The sequence below is a fragment of the Peromyscus leucopus genome, chromosome 22 (genome assembly GCF_004664715.2).
Source record: "Peromyscus leucopus breed LL Stock chromosome 22, UCI_PerLeu_2.1, whole genome shotgun sequence".
NCBI classification, from domain to species: Eukaryota; Metazoa; Chordata; class Mammalia; order Rodentia; family Cricetidae; genus Peromyscus; species Peromyscus leucopus.
The window spans coordinates 31,924,115-31,944,396 of NC_051081.1; the positions used below are offsets into that span (position 1 = coordinate 31,924,115).

General features: G+C 49.1%; 1 protein-coding gene across 1 annotated transcript in view; it reads left to right on the forward strand.

The window, feature by feature from the left end:
* Positions 1 to 20,282, forward strand: part of Capn13 (calpain 13) — a 60,942-nt gene that overhangs the window by 16,787 nt on the left and 23,873 nt on the right. Inside the window, exons 5-9 of the mRNA XM_037198051.1 lie at positions 2,655 to 2,791; positions 9,235 to 9,409; positions 10,244 to 10,318; positions 14,962 to 15,047; positions 19,163 to 19,237. Coding sequence (XP_037053946.1) covers positions 2,655 to 2,791; positions 9,235 to 9,409; positions 10,244 to 10,318; positions 14,962 to 15,047; positions 19,163 to 19,237 — 548 coding nt within the window. The remainder of the gene's footprint in view (positions 1 to 2,654; positions 2,792 to 9,234; positions 9,410 to 10,243; positions 10,319 to 14,961; positions 15,048 to 19,162; positions 19,238 to 20,282) is intronic.

Genomic DNA, 20,282 nt, shown 5'->3' on the forward strand with positions numbered 1-20,282 from the left:
ATACATACACACACATAGATATACACAAATGTATACATGTAAAACACACACACACTTTTCTGAAGATGAAAGAGACATTCAGCCTAAAGGCTAGCCTCCTTCTGTTACAAGTTTTCATTCCATTATTACTGGTCCTCTTTTTTTTTTTTTTTTTAATCCTATTCTTCACTTCCCAAAGTCCAACTAGGCAAAACTTCTGCCAGGCTCCCTAGTGATGTTGGTACTGACAGTGATCCAAGGACCACACCGAGAGGCACCAGAGAACACCCAGAACTGAGCATAGGCCCACCACAGGACTGCTAGCCTTGCCAGGCCATGCCTTAGGTGGTTGGGATAACCAGAGACCCAGCAGAACACCCGCTGCCCTTCTACGTAACAACGAAAGCCGACCAATTACACCAGTACCTTTGGTTGATAAGATGACTCTGCACGTATCAGACTTACCTAAGTCTGGCATCCTGTGTTCAAGTCCCAGGACCCACCCGGTGAAAGGAGAAAACTGACTCCTACAAGTTGTCCTTGACCTCCACACATGTGCTGTGGTATACACACACACACATACACACACACACACACACACACACACACACACAAACCAACAAACAAATGTAGTAAAAACTCCCCAGTGTCAGCTACAGTGCTGATTTCTGTCGCTCCCCTCCTACCAAGGTGAACTTGGACTCTACTTTTAGAAAACACACAGTGCCCAGGCACCTCAGACGCTTTGCCCAGAAAAATTCTGATTTCTCTTTGAGGCACATGCCATTGGCAAAATGGCACCTGCGTGGTTCTTGAAGGGTTTAAACACTGTCCATATGTCTGTCCTCTTCACCCAGGAAATAGGACATGGCCACATTCCTGACCATCAGTCAGTTTATTTTTTTTTTGTCTTTATATTATTTACGCATATGTATTAATGCTTATTTAAATACATATACTTATAATGAAAGCTCATGTTTTACATAATTAATCATATACATATGCTGTGTGTGTGTGTGTGTGTGTGTATGTATATATGTGGATATGTGTGTATTCTTGATCTCCAGCAACAGCAACCTTATCTGGTGTCCTCCTTGCATACAGAAAGCATGTTTGATATGCCTTACTAGTGAGAGAATGAGAGTGATTCCTAAGACAAAACTGGCCGTGATAGTTCCCTTGTCCCCGGGCACTCTTACTTGTCATGACACCACCCTGGTTGCTGAACAAAACAGCCATGCAATTCCACAAATCATAGTGGCTCAAAACCACTCCGTCCCTCTTCCTGTCTCATCTGGTCTCAGTATTAGCCTCCTAAGTGGTTCTTTCATGATACCATCATTTGACAGACTGGAAATGGAGTCAAGGTTAAGTATCTTGCCTAATAACTGTTATTAGGTAATAGATTAAAACCAAAATTCAGGCATAGTTCTACCCACTGGACATTATCCTCTCTATGTCTACCCAACTAAGTCCAAAGTTTAAATGGCCTTCTTGTCTGCCTTCTGGGGACTGTGATTAGCTTTCCTTGATGGTTCTCAGTAGCATCCCTGTTTCCTGAATTTCAATGCTTACACAGCTTACTGGTTGCTTCAAGAGCAACATTTCATCCCGTTGTGTCCAAGCCAGCTAGAGTGCCCTGGCTCATTTATGACCATGAAAACATCTCTACCTTTTCCCACTGACATCTCAGTCTCTTTCTCCATCTCTGCTCTGATAGTGTGTCCTCAGGTGGGTGTGACAACCCTGAGACCTCCAGCTGTGGAAAGGGTGGTATGGATGAGCGCTCACATCCACCCCACTTTAGCAAGGTCACCTGGAGGAGACTTACCTTCATCCAGTTCAGGCCCCAACCAGAGGTCCCGGTGCTCCATCCAGCCCAGTGGAAGCCAACGAAGAAACTCAGAGGGTTCTTTTTTAATGAACGTTCCTCATCTGCCGATGTCCCCGGGTGAACCATTTAGAGCTGAATACTAAAGATGAAAGCAGTCTGCTCTGGAGAGGAACATCTGGCTCATTTGTGCTCTTAGCAGTCAGAGCGCCAGCCAGCTCCATTTCACCATTATAATAGCAAGGCCATTGTGACATGAGGACAGAAGGGCCAGAGTCAGGCTGTCACCGCTCATTCCTCCTGAGCCAGCCACATCATCCCGCCTCCAGGCCTTGGCCCATTCTGTCTTCATCACTGGAGATACACGTGCAATATGCCTGCCATGCTTCCCTCCTGGAGCCCTCAGCTCCAGGTCGGTTGTCCTGCCCTGCCACAGCCCTGCACCTGCCACGCTTCTTATTATTTTACATATGCTTCCCCTGCTGCCCTGTGTGTGCGAGAAAGATCTGGACTCTCCTGTGTCTATCTGAAGCTCATAAAGGATTTGTCAGAATAAGGCTGTAGTTCATCGCAAAGCCGAAGTAGAGCCTACGCATCCCTCTTCCCTGCCTTGATTTCTCTGAGTTAGTTGTCTTATTGTCTTGATTGGTGCCTCCTTGATTCCTCTTGCCCTTGTAGATGACAGGCCTATGCCCTTTGGGCTGTGATACTGCTCTGGATTGAGTTTGCTACTGGGTCATGGAAGTCAAGTTACAAAAATGTTTTGGCTTAGGTCGGGTAGTTACAGAAACTCCCTCCTGCCCCAACCCTACCAAGACATATCCTTGTCTTTTTTTTTTTCTAGTTCTGGCAGTGTGGCCACTGGGTGGAAGTAGTGGTTGATGACCGATTGCCTGTCATAGGCAAGAACTTCCTCTTTGTGCATCCTCGCAGAGGCAACCAGGAATTTTGGCCCTGCCTGATGGAGAAAGCCTATGCCAAGTAAGTGTGGGCAAGCCTCTCTGTCCAGTTTCTATGCTGGCTCTGCTTGCCCAGTGTCTTGCCCTCACAGATGCTTCCTGCCAGCTGGCCCTGCAGCTCTCTCAGTATCTGTTCCAAATGCAAGCAGTGTCCTGGGTGGGGTGGACGACACCTTTGATCCCAGCATGGGGAAGCTGAGACAGGTGGATCTTTGTAACCAGCTTGGTCTGCATAGTGAGACTTTGTCTCAAAACAAAGAAGCAAACACTGTCCATCTGAGCATCAAAGCCCTTGTCAGCTGGTGAAACAATCTCTGTAAACAATCTCTAGATTTAAGGTTTGGTCCTGGGGCCATCAGGAGGGACCCACAGACACATAGTAAGCTGTGGACTAGACAGTTCTAGGCCCACATAACATGAATGATTAGACAAATGTAAGAATCGAGATGAAATATAGTTGTCCTTGGTATCTGAAGGAGCATGGTTCAAGAATCCTGTGGCTATTAGAAGTAATGATGTTGAAGATCCTTATATGAGATGAAATAGTATTTATATATACACACATCCTGCATGCTCTAAATCATCTATACATGTATTACATATAATACTTAACACATTATAAACCCTGTGCAAATAGTCATTATATTGTATTATTTAGGAAATAATGACAAGGAATGCTTGCACAGGCCTGTTACTGACAAAATTTGTTTCCAACCCTTTCAGTGCATGGTTAGTTTAATAATGGGTGTGAAGGCTGCAGATTCAAAGGACTGGGCTGGCTATCATCCTGCTCACAGTCTGATGTGGTATGGATAAGGAAATGATCCTGACTCCCTGACCTACAGAGAGGCAAGCTAGGGCTGCTGGGAGACACGGCATTTGAGTGAGGATGGAAGGATGGCTAGGATGCTACAGTGAGAGGGAGACAGACAAAAACTTGAGCAAAACACATCAAACTGTGGTCCAGGAACTGAGGGTCCTGTGTGTCTGCCATGAGATTTCATTTGTGTTGTGGGGGAAGGGTTGATGAGCAGGACTTTCTCCCTCTCTTGTGGTCCACACAGGATGTTCATGGACCACCTTGCAGTCCTGACAAGCTCAGAATTTGCATGCACCCAGCTCGCTTGTTTTCCTTAAGCTTTCAGGGTTACTTTTTCAACAGATGCCCACTGAACATTTTATCATATGCCAGGCACCGTGTTTGGCACCGCCTCAGACACTAGAGCGGTCTGGCTCAAGCGAATCCGGATAATGATATGCATGCACACATCTTTGTAGAGCAAGGCACCGTTCTAAAGACTCTTACAATGCCTGAGAGAGAGGTTCGGGCTTTCTGCAACCAAAAAAAAAAAAAAAATTCAAATTGCAAAAAGTAAGACAGCATCCCTCTTTGCTCTCAGACTGCAAAAGTCAAAGCTAGGTAAGGCCAAGTGACTGCCAGTGTGTAGGGAGTCTAAGAAACAGCCTGATGGACACGCCCTGAGACAACCTCCTAAGGGCCGCTTGACTACTCTTAGATTACTCACAGGCATATGTCACACCCCATGAGATGCTCTCTAGAAGGGCTCTAAGAGGACAGGCCTGGGCTGTTCCCAATGGCACTGTGGATGTGGTGTGATGTATCCAGGCCAGGATGCACAGGTACCATGGGGTGGGTGTACTCCATGGACAGCCCCATAGCAGTTGGAAGCCATGTACGCAATCTATGCCCAGGGTGATCCTTGGAGGGTGGGCTCTAAGTGAATGGGGCAAGAAACACTGAGCAGGAAAATATGGAGCCATCTATAGACATGAACATTATAGCCTCCACAGTGTGCATTTTACAAGAACACAGAAGAAAGAAATGTTGCATATTAAACATCCTGAAATGGTTGATGGGAAGAAGAAATGCAGTGGCCTACCTGACTCCTTGTCTCATCTCTGCTTATTCCACTAACTTCCCCTCTCTCAGAATACTCCTGACCCCTCACAGCAGAGCTTGGCCTGGTCGCCTTGTTCGTTCTTCTCCCTCAGGCTTTAGCCTGCTCCTTCGACCCTATCTCCTGCTCCTTATGAGGTTCCAGGTACTGGCAGTCTAACTGGCCAGGCTTACACTAGGTTCCCGTTGGCCTCCTCAACCATGGCCAGGGTTCAGTGGCCATAGAGCCCTGAGGGCAAGAGCTGTGGATGAGATTGTTCCCCTCAGAAGGATGCATGGTCAGAGACAGAGAGAACAGTGCTCCAGAGAGGTGGGATGGGGAGTCATAGCTCACAGGAGAAAAAGACCATGATGCAGTCCACATCCTTGGGGAGAAAAGGAAGAGGAGAAGGGGACATAGGGTTGGAAGGCTCCTCATTCACACATGAAGAAGCTGGGCCTCCAAGTTACCAGGAGACAACAGGTGCAAGCCACTGAATCCCTTGGTCACCTGCCTAGGACTCCATGTAGCAGGGCTGCAGCCTGGCTGGGTTCACAATCTAGATGAAGAGGCTCCTCCAGACCTCTTTGTGTGCATTCTTTCTTTCTTTTTTTAAGAGGCAATTTGTGGAAAAACTAAAGTTGTTTCTCCCTTCGTTTGTCAGGAAGAGCTGTGCATTCGCATTGGAGAAAGAAGTCGAGATAACAGCCAGGGCTGTTGAACCAGAGCAGGCGTTCTGGGAGGTTAATTCACTCCTAAGCTACTTACACAAACATCGCCATTATCTTTCCAGGCTAGATCCCACCCTTATCACTTCTGGGCCTCATTTTGTTCCCCTTATGTAAAAAGAGGGAGCCTGGGAGAATTAGAAAGCTTGAGGATGGAAATGATGACTTTGACCCCATTTTGTTAACAGCTGACCTAAAGCAATCATCCAGCTTGAAAAGAAACGGGAGACTAGGCCCCAATCCCACATTCTCCCGCCTAAAGAAATCTAGCTGGGGATAAAATGTTTCAAACTATTAAAGCTATTTAAAAGCTTTGCCCCGACCCACCCACCCGAAGAGGAGAGTTGCCGAATGCAGAAGTGAATGCCAACATTTCAGAGCTTGAGCTCCAAGAGGCCTCTATGAACATCGAGCACTCCCTCCTGTGAGGGATGAGGAAACCAAGGCCCAAGAAGGTCATCGAGTGGTCAAGACCAAGCTAGGACCAAGAGCTGCCCCCCCCCAGCTTCTTTCTGCCAGTTTTTGACGTTGTCAGTTCTACAGAAAGAGATCGGTCTCGTTTGCTGCCTGACCCTGGGACCCCCACACAAACCCGGAGAGCACAGCTGTCTGTGGCAGAGGCCACTGGCCCCGTGAGGGAGTAGAAGCAGCCCAGTGAACCATGTGGACTCCCAATTCCCACTTCTCACCGTGCTGGGGAGTCTGGAAGTAAATTAATCAGATCGGGCAAGTGTCAGGCAGAGCAATCTGTGTTTGGAGATTGAAGAGATGGGGGACAAGATCTGGCAGGCTGTGTATCGGCTGTGGCGGCATCTCTGTGGGTAAGAAGTGCAGCATCTCGGCCTCCTATCAGGCTCAAGCTTAGACATCTGGATGCTTCTATTTTGTCAGAGCATGGAGACAGTCATTTCCTCGAGACGAGGCTCAAGCAGAAGCTCGCTCAGAATTCCGGGGTTCAGGTGACAAGGCACTGTTCTCTCTGTCTCTCTCTGTCTCTGTCTCTCTCTGTCTCTCTGTCTCTCTGTCTCTGTCTCTCTCTCTCTCTCTCTCTCTCTCTCTCTCTCTCTCTCTCTCTCTCTCTCTCTCTCTCCCTCCCCCCCCTCTCTCCTGCTTCCTGTCAGCAACTGGGACTAAGAATAGTTGACGTGTTCCTGAAGCATCAGCAGGATCCATAAGCCTGGATCTGTCAAAGTGTCCAAAGGCTACCGGGTCAGGCTTTGTAGGCACCGAGGACAGACACTGAGAGAAGGTTCTGGACGACATGAGGAGAGATGCTGGCTGTGGTAGAGTGGACAGGGAGCCCTTCTATTGTGTGTGGTGTCTTTGTGGTAACAGCGGAGTCATGTGGGTAACAGACCTCAGATGAAGCCCAGAGCCATTGAGATGGGGTACATCTGTGTAGAAGAGTCAAAGCCCCCAGTCGCTTTCCTGGAGCAACCACCTTTGTGGGTCCTGCTTAGAACTGGGAGGGACCCTTGGTACAGGCACGAAAGATTGGTGCAGCGAAGCACTAAGAGATTTTGGAATGGCCCTTGTTAGCTTTGCTGTCCTCAGTAAAGACCTGTGACATTAAGTCAAGTCTTCAGACCTAACTGGGCATAACCCTGACCAAAGAGAACATGTGTCACTGACTAAGAGAACACTGTGGAGATAAAGAATGTAAAGCCCATCAGAACCTGAGGTCACAGGGAGGCCAGGGAGGTGATAAGATCAGCACTCATTTTAAACAAGGTGGGTAAATGTCACACGAGTGTCCCATTGATTTGACCTTTTGGTTTGTGCATCCTTAGGTTTCTGTAGTAAGAGGTTTTTCTGAGCAACCCTTAGCATGTGTGCCTGGGACACAGTGGCCGCTTAACACATATTTGCTAACATGATTTTGCTGGACTTCTATGTGGTTCTAGGAGGAAAGTGACCAAGGTAGAAATAGGATGAGGAAAGAGTGTCTGAGGGCCCCAGTGTGAGCCCAGTCCATTCTGCTGTGTCTAGTAGAAACTCCAAGAACAAAATGGAGAAGGGTCATCTCCAAGGCCAAGTACCTTGTTACAGGCAGAGGTGAGAATGGACCCAGGCCCAGACTCCCATTTTATTATTTTATAATAGCAAAAGAAGCAAAGAGTCAAGGCAGGGGCTCTGACCATCGCGCATTAAAGGCTCTGCATCTGCTTGCCAGTAGGGGACAGATGCACAGAGATCTGGCAGGGATAGAGGGAGGGCAGCTCCTGCATTCTGGAGACTGCCCGCAGGCCTCCATCGCCTATCCTTCAAGCCTTACCATGGCTATAGTTTAGGGACCTACAGTTCACCCCACTGAGAATCTGGCCCTGTGACTCCATCTTTAGTGATATCATTGTGACTATTGCAGTGTCCTTTCTTTCAGAGATCACAGGCTTCCCGCAGCCCTGTTGTCCACCTGTCTAGGTTCACCATGCTCTACTGCAGCGGTTCTCCACCCATGGGTCACAACCCCAGGGAAGAGGGGAGGAGGGTGTCAAATGACCCTTTCACAGGGGTTGCATATCAAATGTCCTGCATATCAGATATTCACGTTATGATTCGTAACAGTAGCAAAATGTCAGTTATGAAGTGGCAACGAAAATGATTTTGTGCTTGGGGGGTCATCACAACATGAGGAACTGTATTAAAGGGCAGTAGTGTTAGGAAGGTTGAGAACCATGGCTCTCCTGGCTCTGGGAGCCTCTCCAGTTTGATTTCCCCTCCCTGGAATACCCCTGGCACTCTCTTGACCCACATGAACCTCAACTCAGAGTCGAGGGCCCTAGGCTGGGACCTGTCTGTCGTCTGTCTCCCATGGTTACTTACTTGTTTTTTTGTAGATACCTCATGACGTCAAAGGGCTTGGTTTGTGATCATTGACAACCCTTTCCAAAGAGATTACGTCTTGATGCCAGGCACTGGTGTGGAGGACAGGTCGATCTGGAGCAGGGAGAAGGGGACACGCAGACCACTGTGCCTCCTGATGCTGGCCATGGCCAGAGGCTTTCTCTATGATGCCCGCATTTACTTAACTCAGTGAGGCATATGTAAATGTCCTCTCCTCGAACAGGCAAAGAGTGCCTGAGAAAGCTCAGTCTCCTTCCAGGATATTGAAAACTTGTGAGAGGAGCCAAGGATGGGGCCTCGATAATGTGTGATGGGGTCCTGAAACAGGATCAGAGAGGCTAAGTCAGTTCCTGCCATCACACAGCCAGGAGGTGATGAGCAGGGCTCAAATGCTGAGGTTTGAAGCAAAATCAGAAGAAAGCAAAGCTGAGACAATGGGGCCAGGTATTTCTGAGGTGCGGGTGCAGAAGCAGAAGGCCAAAGACTGGGGGGTGGGGTGGGAGAGGTGTCTAGAGAACAGGTCTGAGGGTATGGATGCCCAGACTCATGCCTTCCTGTGCCACCTTCACTAAATCCTCTCCCCCTCCTAATTTCCAGGGAGATGGGTGGCATTATAAACAAGAGATCTGGGTCAGTTTTCCCAGAGTGAAAACAAAGAGTGCTCGTCGCCAGGCTGAACTTGGGGATGTTCATTGTGAGTTCTTTGAGGGTGGGGATGAGGTCTTGTTCATCATGGAGCGTGTACCCAGGGTGGCCCTGCACATGTCCATGCTTCCTGTGTCTTCAGACTGAGGAGACCGCAGCAACAAATATTCTTATCAAAACAGCACTCAATGTTTTCTAGGGGCCGGCTCGCCCTGGTCTTCCCTCCTCCTGGGGGCATGGTGTGTTTGTGTGTGGTCCCCTGTGGATGGAGGAGTCTCTCACCGAGGGAACACACACAGGGTTGATGTGCAATCTCCCGCTTCAGGGCTAACCTGACCTCCCTCTCCCAGGCTGCTTGGCTCCTATTCCCAGATCCACTATGGCTACCTTCCCGATGCCCTGGTGGACCTCACGGGAGGCGTGGTCACCATTGTCAACCTACACTCTTCCCCTTCTGACCTCCTGATGGCGGTGAAGACGGCCGTCAAGGCGGGCTCCATGGTGGCCTGTGCCACCCCAAAGGGGGTGAGTAGATGGGGGCTTCCTGGGTGCCCAAGAAGTTTCTCTTCACCTAGGAGTATCCATCCAGAGTCCTTAGCTAGGGAGGAGACGGGGATTCCAAAATCATGCCATAGAAGAGGAAATGAGCTCAGAGAGATTGAGTGAAGTTTCAGAGTCACGTGGCTAGGGGGTGCTATGCACTATTGGAATTCAGTCGTCCCCCCCCCCCGCCCCTTAATTCTCACATACTGCTTCCTTATGACCAAGAGCAGCTTGTGGGCCAGGGTTGACCAGAAGGCTTTCAAGGTGTCAGAAAGGGTGACTGTAGTTATGGGTAGCTCCGTTGTGTTTTCTTTATGTTTATAAAAAGCTGTGGTTCTCACCAGCCATAGGGATAGCAGGTCTCATAGTTTGCATGACCCCCAAATTATTTGAGTCTATTCTAAGATGCCTGGCCCCCTGTCTCCACCACACTTCCTGTGCTCTTAACATTGGCCAAGTCATACTGCTCCTTCGGTGGGGGGGGATGTTGTTAGGGGTGGAAGACCCTGCTGACATGTGTTATGCTGTATCTTGCTCATGACAAATGGTCAGTAAAGCAAACAGCCCATGTCCTCAGAGCCCTGTGAGTTTCATAGTCAGTGGGGTAGGTAGCTCCTGGGCATGAAACATTGGGACCTCCCATCCAGTAGCCTCATGATCCTAGGAAGGGTTTTTTACACACACACACACACACACACACACACACACACACACACACACACACACACTTCCTGCTCGGGGGGAGCCCACTGACTCAGATGCTGCCTGCATGTATTTTTCTGTGTCTCCAAAGAACTCTGTTCTTCTCTTCTGCAGCTGACAGATGAGTCGGAGGTGATGGAAAATGGACTGGTGAGCCAGCACGCCTACACAGTAACTGGAGCTGAGCAGGTAAGGCTGAACCGCTAGCCTGGCATCTGTCCCTGGGATCCTCTAAACAGGAGGTAGAGACGGATGACTGCTGCAAGTCCAGTAGCTGACAAGAGTGTTTCTTTCTCTCGCTCTACCATAACTCCCACCTCCAGCAGTCTCAATCCCTTCTCCAGTGTTAGGGTGCCTGGGGTCCTTCTCCCCATGACCATTTTCCCCCTATATCTTTGCTCTCTGTGAAGTGATCACAGAGGTGTGGGTATCTAGTTAGGTAGGGGATTTACTCCAAAGAGGGGTAGAATGCATCACCCAAATTGACTCTGAGGAACACTTTACCTTGGAACTCATACAAACTAAACTGATAGAGCAAAGACCCCCTCCAAACTACACATGCTTAAATGAGATAGCATTTGCCTCTCTCTCAGGTAAGCAGGTGGTCCTGGGTCAGTGGGTGTCTTAATCACTGTTCCATTGCTGTGAAGAGATACCATGACCATATTGGTTTTTCGAGACAGGATTTCTCTGTGTAGCTTTGGAGCCTGTCCTGGAACTCACTCTGTAGCCCAGGCTGGTCTCGAACTCACAGACATCTGCCTGCCTCTGCCTCCTGAGTACTGGGATTAAAGGCATGAGCCATCACTGCCCAGCTCCCAAGGCAATTCTTATAAAAGAAAGTATTTAACTGGGGCTGGCTTATAGTTTTGGAGAGTTAGACCATAATCACCATGATAGGAATCAGACAGGCATGGTGCTAGAGCAGTAGCTGAGAGCTTTACATCCTGATCCACAGGTAGGAGAGAGAGAGAGAGAAATATGTGTGCATGTGTCTCTCTGTGTGTGTACGTGTGTGTGTGGGGGGGCTTTTATAACCTCAAAGCCCACCATCAGTTGCACACTTCTTCCAACAAGGCCACACCTCCCAATCCTTTGCGAATAGTTCCACTAACTGGGGACCAATCATTCAAATATATGAGCCTGTGGGGGACCATTCTCCTTCAAACCACCATACTAGGTAACTGACATCCAAAGCATTGGATTCTATTGGTAGGTTCAAACTACATGGTACCCTTGTCTTCCAGCTTGGGAAAAGAAAGAGGCCAGGGGCCACCCTTCGCTACCCATAGTGGACAAGAATGAGAAAGAGATCCACCCCCCCACACACACACCCCACAGCCCATTAGCCTGCATTTAATCCCCCAGCCATACAGTGACCCAAAGGTGCCTGGGAAGTGAAGCACACTTTGTGGCTGCTTCCGTCTGCTCAGGTGCAACTTGACTCCACGAGGAGGAGGGCAGTCTATAGAACTTACTACAAGTGAGTGAAAATGGGTGTGGTTCCTGGATCAAGTGTGATCCATCTGGAAAGCACTAGGGAAGTCCAGCTGCCTCCATTCTGAAATGACACTTTGAGCTGGTGGGAGAAGGACCCGTCTGAAAGTCATCGAGATGGCCACCTGTGGCATAGCTCCCTGGCACCTGCGCGGACCCCCCATTTTGTTCCTGCAGTCATCAAGCAGTTGTGCAGTGACAACATTTCCTGACCCCCCTCCCCAGGAGTTCCTACAAGTGTTCCCTGTAACTATATGTCCCACTACTCTTGAGGTCAAGCACGGCTTCCATATCGAAGAGACAGAGTTCCAAACTCCAGGACAGATCTCTCACAGGTACCTGTAAGCTAAGGAATGCCGAGCGTCAAGTGCCTTCTGTGACCTTCTCAGCCTGTCTCAGCTCTTCTGTGCCAATCTGTCTCTCCCATCCACCAACTTAAAGCTGGCTACCCCATTCTTTCAAGTCATAGTTCACAGCACGGGGGACCTTATTCTGTCCCGTGTGCCTCCAAAATGGTAAATCGGCATCATTATACTTGAAGACAGCAAGCATCTAATAAATGCTTGTTAAATGGAGGAATGCAATTGCATGCTTGAATGAATGCCTTTGCCCTTGGCCTTGGATTTTTCCCCTATCACAGAATATATGACAGAGGCCTAGAGGGCGTTTCTATGAGCAAGGTCATGGTGGCTGCAGACTCCCGTCCTCCGAACTGTGCACCAGACCTTCTGTTCTACTCTCCCGACCTCTTCCCAGGGATTGTTAGTGAAGCCAGCGTTACTATCATCATACTGGCCACGTGTAGACACCCCATTTCCTATAGCCCCACTCTCCCAGATGTGGACAAGTCTCAGGATTGCAAATAGATTTTATCTCACTTGGTAGCTGTGGCCACTTAACTATGCCGTCCGGGTTTCTAGATGGACAAGACATTGATCTTGCTTGCAGAGTTGGAGAAAGAGAGTGGTCATCAGTTAGCATTACCTGTGGTGAGCATGGGATTGAGAGAGGTCTGAACAGAGCCCCTCACCTGGGATGACAGATGATCAAAGCCCTATGGCCTGTATAATCCTGCCCTGCTTTTCCGAGCAGGTATCACATCACAGAAGGTACCTTCAGGAGACGTTCTGTGGAAACGAATACATTTGGAGAATGCATCTCCTCATTTCTGCCTCTTGCAGATGGAATGTACATTCACAGCTTAAAGGCTCTGAGAGCACCTTCTTTAGTGCTCCTTGGTTTTAATCAACCACTCTTTCTGGAGTAGAGCTATTTATAGCCAATGGAACTAGCATTCATTCAAGAAAATACATCTAAGAAGCTGCTATTTAGGACAGATAACCTGGGCTACCTTTTGTCCAGTGACGCCTTTGCTGAGAAGGCTGACCAAGGTCAAGAGGATGATTGGGAGCAGTGAAGCCAAGAGCCATCCCATTCGTATCCCTATCCGTGGTCTTAGCTTTGAATGCGACCTCTGCATCCCTGGCCACAGACTACGTAGCTACCAACTGGGCAGGGTCATAAAGGACACGAGGGCTCAGGGATTTGACTTTGCTAGAGGTTCCCTCCCCCATCCAGAGCGAGAAGGCTATAACTCTGAGCCACAAGTGCTAAGATTAAAGCAGCCTGTAAATGTAGTATGCTTTTTAATCTGCTCATCCTCCCTCCAGGCAGGACATAGACAGGAAGATAAATGAAATTGGCATTTTTTATTATGCACCTAGCTCTGCTGGCAACTCCCCTGGGCCAAGGGGTGAGTGTTTATCTGCATGCCTCATTTAGCCCTGCTCGCAGCCCTCCTGAATCACTGGCTACTTCTCCTCCCTAGGCCCAACTGAGCCCCTGACTCCACTGGGCACCAAAGGGGGCGCTCATGAAGCTCTGTGGCACACAAGGTGACCCTGCTTTGTGGGGACCAGCAAATGCTGGCAGCTGAGGGGAGGCTTGGGGCAGATCAGAGAGGATGAGAGCCTGGGCTTGTGCCAGTAATCTCTGCCCTCTGGGGGAACTGCAAGCCTTCCAGTGCATGCTGGTAAGAGACTGGGCAGACCTGGAAAGAAACAAGCAAAAGACTTTTTCTCAGCCAGGGTCCAGGCTCTGTACCATGCCGTTCTTCAGAGCGCATCTGTGAGTGATCACGTGGGCCTAAGCAAGGCGACTCAAGGGTTATATCTGAGGCCAAGGCCACAGCCACATTGAAGAGTCTTTTTCCGTATCTAATTCCCAAATTTAGAGCAAGGCCTAGGGAACTGACAGCAGCTAGGATGAGAATTCTCCCTCTGCCTGCCACTTGCTTACTCGGTCTTGGGAAAGTTTATTTACCTCTCCGATTCTGTTATTTCCTCTGCAAGACAAGGATTGTAGGAATGCCCACCCCAGAGACCTGAGAATAACTTCGCTGGGGCCTCGGTGGCGGCGGCGGCACAGTCTCTCCTTGTCCAGTGAGAGGCTGTTGAATTTCTCAGCCGCCTCTGCCATGGAGTCAGCGGGCAGCCCCTCCTTCCCTGGGCCTTCCATCTCCTTAGACAGCATTAGCATGGATCAATAGCCCCACTACAGCTCAATCATTTGACTTCAGTCCCTCTCTCCAGGCTGAGGGCTCCTGGCTCCCGGAAGTGTGGGCCGGGCTGGTTTGTTGCTATCCGTTGTAACAGCCGCAAAAATTCTAACGCAGCGGCACAAGTGAAACCCTGCATGTCTGAGGTGGGGATGAAGAAGGGGAGGTTCAGGCTATTAGAGGCCACCTTCTCATACACCGGGGTGTCTAGTCAGGGGCAAGATGGAAGGTTAGCCTTGGCTATCCCAGCTCCAAGGATGCCCCTGGGTGGCTCATATCGGCCTCCTCACTAGACTATGCTGGAGCCCCTGGTAGGTTTCTGGCACGGATGCAGGCTGTACGGTGGGATAGAGAAGCCTTCTGTGAGAGAGATTAGGCAAGGCAAGGGACCACAAAGCTGTCTCCCCTACAGCCAAATGCAGCAGTCCATGCTAGGTCTCTGCGGTTAAACCTGAGTTCACCCAGCTCCAGGAGACAGCACCCAACATGATGGAGCTACCCCTGCACCTGCTGGGGGCTGAGCAAAACAAGGGTCATTTTTATCCCCCCCCCCTTCTCTCTCCCTCTCTCATTCCAGCTCCATGCAGGCGGCAAGAGAGACATTGATTTTTTTTTCTTCTTTTCATTTTTCTCTTGGCTGCAGCCAAATGAGGTCAGAAGTTAAATTAGTCCTGGGAGGTAAAAAAAAAAAAAAAAGGAGCTGCATTCATACTTCAGCTCTCTGCTGACTTTTGCCAGAGAGAGCCCTGACGGTTGCTTTTTCTGTTCCTCCTTACAGATTCAGTACCAGAGGGGCTGGGAAGAAATCATCCGCCTTTGGAACCCCTGGGGCAACACAGAATGGAAAGGGCGCTGGAGAGATGGGTATGAGCACTGGAAACATGGGCAGATGTCGATTGTTCACTGAGCACCTGGGCAGGGTCTGCCAGCCCACTGCAGGCTTTGCTATGGGCCTGGCCAGTACATCACTGGTTATGGCTGTGGGTGTACTTACACTCCCAGGAATCGTTTTCCAGGCACTTATTAGACACCTATTGTGTGCATGTGATAAAGTTAGGTAGGTGCTGTCTACACACACACACATACACACACACACACAAATGGGAAGACCCAGTGTCTGTCTCCCAAAAGTCTCTGAGATCTCACATACCCAAGATTAGCAAAGAGGGTAATGAGGCAGGATGGGAGCCACGACTCCCCCTTGGGAAAAGACAAGTAGAGAATAAAAGCATCCTTCCTGGAAGGAATTCTTTGGATTCAGATGCTGATGATGATGATGCCCACAGGATCAGAGTGGAGCAGGCTCCATGCCAGGCAGAGCCGAGGACCTGAGACCATGATCTGAGTGGTCTCTTTACTGAGCAGACTCAGATGCTCGACTGTCCCTTGACCTGGACTTCGTGGACCCACGTGCCTATAGTACACCTTGCTCATGATGGGGGTTGCTGAGTAGCTAGGTCTCCAACACCCTGATGGGCATCTGGGTACTCAGCAACTTCATCCAGGTGCTGGAATGGTCATGCTCAGCTGCCGTAGCCTGACCTCTGGTACCCGACTGCCTGCCATGAACAATTAAATGTTTCCACATGTGAGAGAGAATATTCAATATTTGTCCGTCTTTTGTCCCTCCCATTGGATTTTCTTCCACCTCAGTCCCCAGTGCCTTGGTGACTGAAAGGGAGAAGGACAGAGGGGCAGCAATACTTTATTTGCCTCTCTTGGTGGCCAGTGGGGCTAGGTCTGTCTCATCCCACTCAGGATCTGTGCAGACCTGTTAAAAGGCATCAGAGCACAGCGGCTGCAGCTTCATTGCCAGTTGGGGATGGGAGCATGATCAGAAAGGAAATGCAATGTGTCAGACAAACAGAACAAGACCGAACAAGTAGTGAAAATCAATAGGGTTGATTTTCACAACAGCTCTGGAAGTCACATGCAGAGAGCCAGTGTGACTGGACAAGCCGCCAACACCCCAGTGGGCTCCCTGGGACTAAGCTGAGGCAAGCCCCCTTGATTCGTTGTGGGCCCTGGAGCTGGTGTGTCCCTGGCCTCATGGATGGGCACCTAGCGAATAGTGTAAATGTATGATGGAGCAGGGAAGAGAAGGAGAAAGAAGGAGGGAGGGAGGAGGGGAGGAAAGGAAGGAAGGGAGAGAGGAAGGGACGGACAGATGGACGGACGGATGGAGGGAGGGAGGGAGGGAAGGATAAAGGAAAGGAGAGAAACATCAGGACAGGTCTGTAGAATAAGCATGGCTGGAACCTCTGATGCTCCCTGGAGATAGGAGAAGGGATGTGACCTTGGGAAAACATGCACTCATGTGCTATCCCAGCCTGTACAATGCTGCCTTCCTTGGGTCCTCTTTCTTCTCTTGCCTCTATTCTTAAAGTTATGTTTTTCTCCTTTCTTCCCTCCTGGGGATTAAACACAGGGCTCATGCATGGCAGGCAAGCTCTTTACACCTTCACTACACTCTCAGCCTTCTTGTTGTCTGTTTGAGGCAGGGTCCTGCTTTACTGCTTGGTCTAGGCTTCATTCACTCTGTCACCCAAGCTGGCCTTGGACTTGCCACCCTTTCCTCTCAACCTCTGGAGGGGCTGAGATGACACACCTGTGCCAGCCACCCGACCTGGACTATCCTTTACTTTTTCCAAAGTAAATCTGAGTAACCTCTGGCTGTCCCCGGTTCTCCGTGCCCAGCACCCCAAACTGCTGAATGTGGCCCAGAGGATATTTTGATTGGCAGGTAGAAATAGAACATGTCAGACCATTGACAACAAGTTCCCTAAGGTGAGGGCAGACAATAAACTCAAAATGGTTAATATTTCCCTTGGTTTTCCATGACCAGTGAAGGCCACAAGGGACATGGCACTCAGAGAAGAAAAAGGTCCTGTGGGTAAACATATTAGGGAAAGTGTGACAGATGGCCATGAACAGGAGGTGTCCTTGTGACAAGGGTATGGGGTGTGCTTCAGAAGAGAAGCGAGGCAGGGCCCCTCTCCCTAGCCAGGAAACTGCTGGGCTATCGCAGAGGAAGCAAGGATGGGGAAGAGGGGCCTGAATCTTGGATTCAAACCCTACCAGAATGAGCATGGGTGGGGCCTCTAAACAGGAGTGTGTGTACAGAGCAGTGTCCACCCTGTAGGATCAAGTCCCCTGGCTGTCAGCCCCCCTCTCTCCCCAGAACCAGGCTGGAAGGAAGTGGTGGGGACCGCATAATCACTGTCTCTATGCAGGTGGTCGATTTCTTCCCTACTCCTTAGGAATGGAGACGGATGGCGAGAGCCGGATGGTTTAATCTCAGCCATAATTGAAATTTCAGTCGCACACACTTAAAGGCAAACTTGCATGAATCAATAGCGTATTGATTTACACTACATTTATTTTCCCTTACACACTGCAGAAAATGTAATTATCGCTTAATTATAAAATTGCCATTTTACAATAACACATCTGACTGCTTCAGCCAGCCGCCGGAAGCCTGGGTGGTGGTCTCTGCCTTGCTGTCCTGACACAAAGGTGACCCGGGCTCTCAATACAAGCTCCTCTATAGGAAAGATCTCATTAAACTGTTAGGCCTCTGGGGCCTGGAACCTGGAGCTTGCCTCTCCTCTAAAGCACAAGCTGAATGAAGAACAGCTATTGCCTTTTGCCTAGAAGGGTCTCTTTCCCATCACACCCCAGGACTTGCTTCTGGAATGCATCATCTCTGTAGTGTAGCTAACTAAGCAAAAAAGACGAAAGTCCTTGCGTGGAGTAGGTGTCATGGTGTGTGAGGTGCCTGTGATAGTGTCTCGGAAAGCAAGGCCACTGCTCTCTGGGCATCTGGAGTGTAAAAAGAGAAAGAAAGACAAAGCAATGGAGGAATAGCTACACAGAGGACTAGGTGTACGGGAGCCCAAAGGAAGGGCCAGGTCTCAGCATGGGCGTGTGAGCATTAGCCAGGCTTCTCACGCAGGGTCCCCCTTAGGTGAAAAGATGCGTGAGAGGTAGCAGGTTAGCAGGGGTAGGAGTGTTCCTGATGCAGGAGCATCATCTGTGATGAAAGCCAAGAGGTGCGTGTGGGGAAGGGGAGGGGGGAGGATCACCCTCTTTAAGGAAATGAATGATCGCTGGAAAGGACCTTCAAAGGTGGGGGTGGGGCTGGAGCAGCCCAGCTAAACCTGGAGAGGTCCGCAGAGGCCGCGGTTTTCTTAAGGAGTCTGAACTTTGCCCTGGCAGTAACTGGCTGCCACCAGCATGTTGTGCGCAGGCACGTGACATGATCGAGCCCCTGCTTTTGGAGGGCTTGTTTCGGTGGCTGTGTGGAGAAGGGGTAGGAAAGTGGGCAGGAGGACTATGTGCAGGGAGATCAACGGCATGTCCACGAGGGACGGAGAGGTAGGCGGAACTAGGGTAACCGACGGAGGAGTGGGACCAGGGCGTCTGTGAGATGGGCCGAGGAGGGAGAGTCAGTAAATGAGTAATATTTGGGGACTGTCAGGAAGTAGAGACAGCAAAAGGTTCTTGTGTTCCAGCTCGGTAACAGGAGGAAGTAGAAGAAGGAGGTGGAGGAAGATAGGAGGTAGTCTTTATTAGTGTACGTTAATTGTACAAATCGTGGCGTCTTTATACATGTGTAAGATGTATTTTGATCATTGCCCCACTTTATTACCCTCTCATGTCTACCTTCCCCTTTCCCATTGTTAATTTATGGAATCAGTCCAGGCAGCCCCCAACATATAAGTTGGTAAATAAAATGTGGTCTATATACACAATGGAGCTTTATTTGGCCAGAAAGTAGAGTTTAAAACACGCTATTAGAAAAAAAAAAATGGACAGAACTAGAGACTAGCATATTGAGTGGGAAAAGCCAGATCCTAAAGGGCAGATGTTGGGTATTCTAGAGTTTCACAAAAGTGGGCAGGTGACTTGAGGTCACCGTGGGCCTCTTGCAGGGATGTGGAGAGGTCTCACTCTGTGGTCTTTCTCTCCATCCTCAGGTCCCAGGAGTGGGAGGAAACCCACGACCCTCGGAAAAGCCAGCTGTATGAGAACAAGGATGATGGCGAGTTTTGGTACTTTCTTTAAGGATGTTTGAAGTCTCCATTTCCCAAGCCCTCCATCCTAACGGCTTCCCTTAAACTTTGGTGAGGTTGGAAATCAGTGGTGCAAAGACCTGCTTAGAGGGAGCCTATTTTCTGTCCCAAGGCACAATAGCTTTGAATGGCAGCTGGTTATGCCCTCTCTCCTTGGTGGGAAGGTTATCTTGGAGATGAGACACTGGGATCTCCTGGATATCTTGACAGTAAAAAGGTAGTTTCTCAGAGGTTTGGATTTGGAGGCCTGATTGTCACCTCTGATTTCTATCAATAGGGACTCAGCAGCTCCAGTTTGCTTTGGAAAGACTCCCAAAAGAGTAACTAGAAGTGAATCTTCCAGCCTGGCCCTGGATGGATATTACTGTCCTTAGCTAGAAACTATTCAAGACTCACTATTTTGAAAATACATGCCATGCCTTACGTGCACATCTTAGAAAAGATAACCATTTCCTGGAGAGTTCTCTGGTTTACTTGGTGACATATTTTGGTGAGATATAGCACGTATATATGAAAACAAAGAGAAACAGCAGGACAGATCTATAGAATAAGCCTGGCTGGGACCTCAGCTGCTCCCTAGAGAACAGAAGAAAGGAAATGAACTTGAGAAAGCATGGCTATGACAGCATAAACAAACCCAATACAGGTTCAAACCAGACAAAATCCCAACACTGAGAAGAGGAAGTGGACACAAAGTCCCACCCTTAACCAAGAAACCTTTTCAATTAATACCTGCCAAGAAAGGGAATATTTGTTTTTTGCAATGGAGTGTCACTGGGCATACCAACCATGCTCCAGGGCAGCCACTTGACAAGAAATAGTAGACCAACAGACTCTAGTTTTTAGCATGCTTGGTTTGGGTTTTGTTTTTTTTTTTTTTTTTTTTTTAGTTTGTCTTTTTTGATTTTCATTTTTTGTTTTGTTCTTTTCTTGAGAAAGAGAAAAGACATGATGTTGGGAGGGTAGGGCAGTAGGGAGGAGTTGGAGAAGAGGTAAGAACATGGTCAAAATACACTGTATGAAA